At 41.2% G+C, this 6,984-nt stretch overlaps 1 protein-coding gene across 1 annotated transcript; it reads left to right on the forward strand.

Moving 5' to 3' along the window:
• The first annotated feature begins 943 nt into the window (after nucleotides 1-943).
• Nucleotides 944-6,510, forward strand: rtn4rl2b (reticulon 4 receptor-like 2b). Its single transcript, XM_026142352.1, has 4 exons — nucleotides 944-1,130; nucleotides 2,361-2,587; nucleotides 2,698-2,931; nucleotides 4,608-6,510. The coding sequence occupies exons 1-4, from the start codon at nucleotides 1,082-1,084 to the stop codon at nucleotides 5,451-5,453; spliced, it is 1,356 nt and encodes a 451-aa protein (XP_025998137.1). The 5' UTR covers nucleotides 944-1,081; the 3' UTR covers nucleotides 5,454-6,510.
• The last annotated feature ends 474 nt before the right edge of the window (nucleotides 6,511-6,984 follow it).

A 6,984-nucleotide genomic window follows, 5' to 3' on the forward strand; every position in this document is an offset into this window, starting at 1 on the left:
ATGCGACTTATGGGACCTATTCAGTCAAATGGGTACTCTGTGTCCCTGTGTCATTGTTACTGGTAGTCATCCCATCATCTTTATTCACATCCACAGCGCAAAGAAAATCCACATTTCATCAGTCCACTGGAGGATTAATAATGCATTGCTTTGGTAAATGTGACATTTGCAAAGAGGATTGGTGTGAATAAATGCAGCCTGATGTGCAGGTGTTGTACTACTACGATATGTCAGTGGTGTTATCTCTCCCTTTCACACACACTAATATAACCAGGTCATATGCTGTGGTAGATGATTTCGCTCCACCGCTGGGTTTCCCTTTCATGTTCATCTGTTATTCTGAACTGTAGGCGTCTATCGGCTTCTTTCTAGCCTGGCCTACACCGAAGAAGAGAAACGATAACTTGACTTTAAGGCCAGATGAGTTTTCCCACCTCCACCTCCCCAGAGTACATGTGCCACGAGGCTACACACAAATTCGTTTAATGTGCAGTAGTCATGCAGCAATAATTCTTACTTTTTTCCCAGTAATTAGTTTTTTGTCACCTCCATCCACCTCCAATCCTCCCACACTGCGAGTTGTCTTAAACGATGAACAAAGAAATTATTGCAATAGCTAAACTAAATACTGGATATTTGTATTAAACGTTGGGGAATGGTTAGAATATTTAATACATGCTCAGAAAGAAAATGTAACGAATTATAAAAACAAATTATAAAATTTCTAGTTTATGTTGTGTTTCATTATCACAGCATAATAAATGATTAATGTTGAATTATATTATTTTTCTTTTGACAGCCAGTGGAGGTCTGCCGCCAAGATGACAGTGGCAAGCTTTGCCATTGCCTTTCTAGTCGCTTCCTCCGGTAACTCCTCCTCCCAGGCTGACGTAGAGGATCCTCCGCTACCCACGGCAGTGGGCGAAGACCGGCCACGGGGATAAAAAGCTCCTCGGGACTCCGGTCCGTCACTGCCTGAAGCAGCAGTGACTCGGTCACCAGAGCTGAATCTCAGCAGAGATAGCATCAAGCAGGCACTTCCACGCCGTGCAGGCTAACTCGCTTTCGGCTTTGGTTCGAGATGGAAACTCGTCGCACCGTGAGGGGCTCCAGCGCCCGCAACTACAAGGGTAAGTTCCTCACCATTTTGCATCTGCAGATTCTACAGGTGCATTCATGTGCTTATAGCTGACACCTTTTTACTTACCTTTGAACACGTTTCAGTTTTTTTAGTGTTTTCAGGGAATATTGTCGTGTCATTTTGGGTTTAAGCAGCCTTTGTTAGACAGAAAAACAAAGTGTAGACTTCGATTTACGCGCAGTCAGTCTGACTGTTTTCTAATCATTTTACTGTGAATATAAACTGTATATGTCAGCTACATATTATGAGAGTTAAAGAAACGTGTCAGGGATGCTCACTCTGGGGTACAGATTTTGTGATCTGCTTAAAAAGTTACTTGGTCAAAGCTTTTTCATCTGCTCTCCATACTGTTTTACGCATGGAGAGATAAAAGCATGAGTTTTGCGCGCACAATTTGTTACTTTAACGTTAGTGTAAATATGAAAGACATATGCCCTATTTGACTCCAGAGCTCTGGTTCCAGCTGTCTCTCAGCGTCCAGCGCGGCTAATAGTCCAACTTGTTAAGAGGTCAGGGGTGAGACGCTGGAAAATCTTGCGCACAATAGATGAAAAGGAACCTCGTTAATATTTAACGCATGTACTTTTCCCGCCTTGCCCACTTTTTTGTGCACCGTAATCTGAGCGATGCCAAGAAGCTGCTAAATTAATCATAAGAACCGAAACTGATCCGGGTTTGGTTACTAGTTTTACGCGTGCCCTCCGCGTAGACAACCTTTCAGCGGAAACATCCTTTTGGTTGAAACAGCCTGAGAAGTAGAAAACGGGGTAAATGTAACAGGGAGGCAATATGCTTCTCGTTTCTGCCTCTTAAATATATTTTGATTCTTGATTTGTGGCTAATTTATAGTCTAAACTGCTGAAATCCACGGTTATGTAACCATGTCACAAAATCCACTGCTACTTAGGTAAAGTGATAAGGTGGATATGAATGGGTGATTGATTTTTGTAATGTAAGCTGCTGAATTATATATGAAACCTAAGGTTCTGAATCCATCAACAGGTCACGGGTAAGAGCACAGCGATGTTAAAAGGAATCACTAACAACAAAACAAAAGTTTTGACAGACAGACAAAAAGAAAAAGAAATGGTACCTAAAGCTGAATCCAATCTCTTTTTCTTTGCCAGTCACTCTTTCTCACACACAATGTGCACGTTTTTCCAAGCTGCTACTCCTGCAGCTTTCTCATGCTAACATTGCCTTTTTCTTCTCTTTCCAGGTGGACTAACCCTATGGCTGATTCTGTGGCTGGTGGTGGTGAAGCCGGGTGGGGTCACAGCATGCCCCAAGCTGTGTGTGTGTTACCCTACGCCCATGACGGTCAGCTGCCAGTCCCAGAACCTCACCATAGTGCCGGCCGGTGTGCCCTACAACTCACAACGTGTTTTCCTCCAGAACAACCGCATCACAGAGCTTCGCGCAGACTCTTTTGGCTTTGAGACACAAGTGAGCAGAGTGACAACACTATTTATAGAAATTATGTGCAGAAATGTATTTTTCCTCTCTCATGCCATTATTCTTATTTTTCTTTGCTGTCCTGTTGAATTCCTCTGCAGGTCCTTTGGCTATATGGCAACAACATCACATGGATTGAGGCCGGAGCCTTTAGTAACCTCAGGGTACTGGAAGAGCTGGATCTGGGTGACAACCCTTCACTGCGCCACTTGGAAGGTGGAGCCTTCAGGGGCTTGGAGAAGCTGCAGAGCCTGCATATGCATCGTTGCAAGCTGGCCACTCTCCCCCATGATCTCTTCCACAAGCTGTACAGCCTGCAATTTCTCTATCTGCAGGTAAAGACAACATTCACACACACACACCTAAAAGATGACCAGTACGTTCACAGTAAGATGTTGGATAGTAATACATGGGTATGATCAAGGGTATGCAAAATTACTACGTTTAGTTGTGTTGTAGAATTGATTTAAAGCTTGCACAGGCTGCACACCCACACGCACGTTGATGCTTTCATATTGCACGTGTTGAAGCGTGAGTTGCACACACCACAGGCATTTATATGCAAACAAAAATAAGTTGTAAAAATAAAAAGATGCAGAAATGTATATCTACAAAGAAAATTAGAACCATTGAGCAGTTAAAAAACACTGAAACTATCGTATAAGGATAGATTTACAATATGACAATAGATTTATTTAATTACTATAAACTCAATGCAGATAATGATCAATGTAAGCTAAGTGGGTAGTTGACAGATCTTCTAATAATATAAATTGTAAAAGAAAAAACAAAACACATGTCCACACATTTACTTTCAGCAAGTGTATCTACAAGTCAGAGGAAGTAATATCAATCCAAACTTAAAATACACATATAGATGGCAAGGATGGTGATACAATCACCACTTGTAGAAGGCAGGAAAATTACTACAACACTTCATATTCATCCTTAAGTTAATTTTATTTAAAATAAGTGAAAAAGAAAACCTAAAGTCATCTTTTTAAATCACTTCAAAACCAGTACAATAGATCCAAATAGTTTGTTTTTTTTTAAAGTAGAGATATAATATAACAGGCAGTGATTTGATTTTAATGCATTGAAAATTAGCTTGCAGAGATGCCATGTGCATTATTTTTTTGGTTGCTGTCAGCTTTTGGCAGCTAACAGTGAGATCTCATCTGTTCCTGAATTTAAACTCTCTTCCAATCAGACAATAACTGCCTGCCAAGAAGCCTTCTGAGGGAATTAAAGAGAACACATCCCACATTCAGTGTGACTCAGACAATGCAGGTCACTTCTCAGTGTTATAAAGCTACTTTCAAACAGATCACTTCTCACGTGTGCATAAATTATAACTGCAATCAGAGGGAGGTGAGATATTCTTTTATTTATTTATTTTTACTGCTCATATTGATCGCTGACTCAAAGAGAAATGTTGGATGTTCAGTAATTCGTTAAAGGCGGCTTTTGTGTCACACATTGTGTGAGCTTCCAATCATTTCTAGATTTCAGGATTCAAAATCAGCTTTGACCTTTTGTTGTAAGACTTGAATCTGTTGTATGCAGTCTTTAACAAAAACCACCATACCCAGCTTCTTTAGTCTTTCTCATAGACTGTATACTAAAGATAGATGTAAACATTATGATGTTAATCATTAGTTTCAAGTTTTTTAAGACAGCAACTTGCAGTCACGAAGTAGCCTTTTTATATATATATATATATACAATCCATCATCATTTATTTTAGTCTTAGTGGGATTATAATTTGTAATGTGAACATCATGGTTTGCATGGTAAGACATTAAACTAGTGACTGAAACCACAAACTCATCACAAAAGTGTCTAATGAGCTGAGAATTAAACCAGCAGTCGCCCCCTTCTGACAACTAAACAGATTGCAAGCTTAAGTCACTTCTGCATTGGAGACTATGTGTATCTTTTATATGCAGTCTATAGTTTTACTTTTCACTTTTTTCCCAGCACTAAATGTTGCATTTTGACTTTGCTGCAGGAAAATCAACTCCATTTTCTGCATGATGACCTTTTCTCTGATCTGGTCAACCTCACCCATCTGTTCCTGCATGGGAACCGTATCCGTACCCTCACTGAAAATGTGTTCAGGGGTCTGGTCAACCTGGACCGTCTCCTTCTGCATGACAATCGCATCAGGCAGGTCAACCGCAAGGCCTTTCGTGACCTTGGCCGTCTTACCATCCTCTACCTGTTCAACAACTCCCTGGCTGAGCTACCAGGACAGACCATGAAAGATGTCCAAGACATCCAGTTCCTCCGCCTCAATGGTAACCCCTGGTCCTGTGGCTGTGAGGCACGTCCCCTTTGGGAGTGGTTCCGCAAGGCCCGCATCTCCTCATCTGACCTTGTGTGCACTTCCCCATCTACACGTCGTGGTCAGGACCTCCGATTCCTCCGAGAAATGGATTTCGCTCTCTGCCCTCTTCCTGACCCCGGCTCTCTGGCTGGATCCACCACAACCACCTTCAGTACCAAGACCCGCTGGTGGTTCTCCAAGAACAAACCCGAATCCAAATCAAAGTCCTTGTACCAGAAGAGCTCAGAAACAGTGAAGTCATTCCCTTTCCCTGCGGTCAAGCCTCAGTTCCCCTCCAAGTATGAACTGTCAGCTGATGAGGCAGCCCTCCCCAAACTCGACCAAGAAGAATACTGGACCAACTATGGCAATGAAGATTCCTCTGTCCGCTGTGTTGAGCTGGACTGTGCTCCAAGCTATGACGACCAAGCCTTCCCCTCATTCTCCTCCCTAGCCATCACTCCACGCCCACTCCACCTCCTCACCCTCACCATACTCTTATTCTCCTTCCATTTCCTTTTCAGCTGAACTCCTTTCTCCTTTCTACCTGTTTCTTTCTCTGATTTCTCCCTCTCCTCTTTCTAATACTAACAAAAACCTGGATCTTGAGTCCTTTCAGTTGCCTCCTCAACATGCAAGGGGTGCTACACTGAAGCAGGAGACAGGCAAGGCAGCAGGGAGCTGCTTAAAAGTGCCAGGTCAGTTGAGCTGATGTAGAGCCAGACACAATTGATCGTGAAATACCTGATCTTTCATAGTACAGGCTTAGGATGACATCAGAGCTGAATGACAGTGACAACACAAAGGCAGAAAACTACGAAGTTAGCTGGTGGGGTCTCCAGATGTCTTTTTTTTTTTCTATCACAGCTGTAAACAGCGCAGGCGTTGTAAAACTATCCAGCTGTTTTCTATATTAACTAGTACTCACCATCCAATTATCACTAACATTATTAAAGGAAGATTATTTGGCATTACCAGAAGTAGGATAAAGATGTGGATTAACAAGAGAGATCTAGGAGGAGAGAAGTAAAGCAGTTTGAGGTGTTCACTTCAATGCAACCAGGAGTGACTAACCTCCCTCCTTCAGATTCAAAACCTTGTGTGATCCCAGAGATGCCAGCAAACCATCTGTACATACCACACACCATCACTGTACATATGCATCCAGCACACTGTATCTTAGACTAGATGGATTTGTACTTTGATCGTAGTAAACAGCTGTTTGTGAAGATAGAAGAGATGCTTAGACTGTAAAAGGATGGCAAGCAAATTAAATATGCACCTCTTGATTTCCACTATTATCACTTTGCCCTTTATAAATCTAAAAGTTTTCGATATCCCAGACATGGAGTTATAACTGATTTGTGTGTGGGTTTCAATTTTCTGTTGTGGTTGTGTGAGTGAAACTTAAGTGATGTAGATAAGAGAGTCTAGAAAAGTCTGGAAGAGACGGATCTTCATCTATCTTAGAAAAGTGAGTGCCTGTATGCATGTTGTGTGGAAGTCCAGAAGTCCTATTTTATTACACTTATACCTGATATTGTTTTTTATTATTTTACATGTCTGTATGTGCTTTTTTTCTAACCTGAAATCTGAAAAAAAAAATCCTTCATACACACAAAAAATGACCAAGAACTGTATTTTAAAACTGCATGCAGCATTTACACTCTGAACCATCTCTTCTCTTTATAAGCTGAACCTTTCTAACCCCAGTATGTGTTTATGGAAAAGTGTATGTGTGTTGTTTACGACCAATGAAGCCTAACTGTGACATACAGTCCACGTCGGCCCCACATGTTAAATCTGAAACCAAACCTCGATGATGACTGTGAGTTTCAGAACAGAACATGAGACATACTGTGACATTCGTTAGAGTCTGTTTTTTTTGATGAAAAATTAAAAAACTGTTATGGAAGTGCTTTGCTTTATTAAAAAAATAAAGAAATAATTACACAGAAGTGAGTGGGAGTTTTCTTTGTTCTTGTCTTTGCTCTAATCTCACTCTAAGTGCTCTCTAAGGATGATGCAAAAGAACAAAAAAATCAATAATGAATTTACA

Source organism: Astatotilapia calliptera, chromosome 2 (assembly GCF_900246225.1).
Source record: "Astatotilapia calliptera chromosome 2, fAstCal1.2, whole genome shotgun sequence".
In the NCBI taxonomy this organism is placed as follows: domain Eukaryota; kingdom Metazoa; phylum Chordata; class Actinopteri; order Cichliformes; family Cichlidae; genus Astatotilapia; species Astatotilapia calliptera.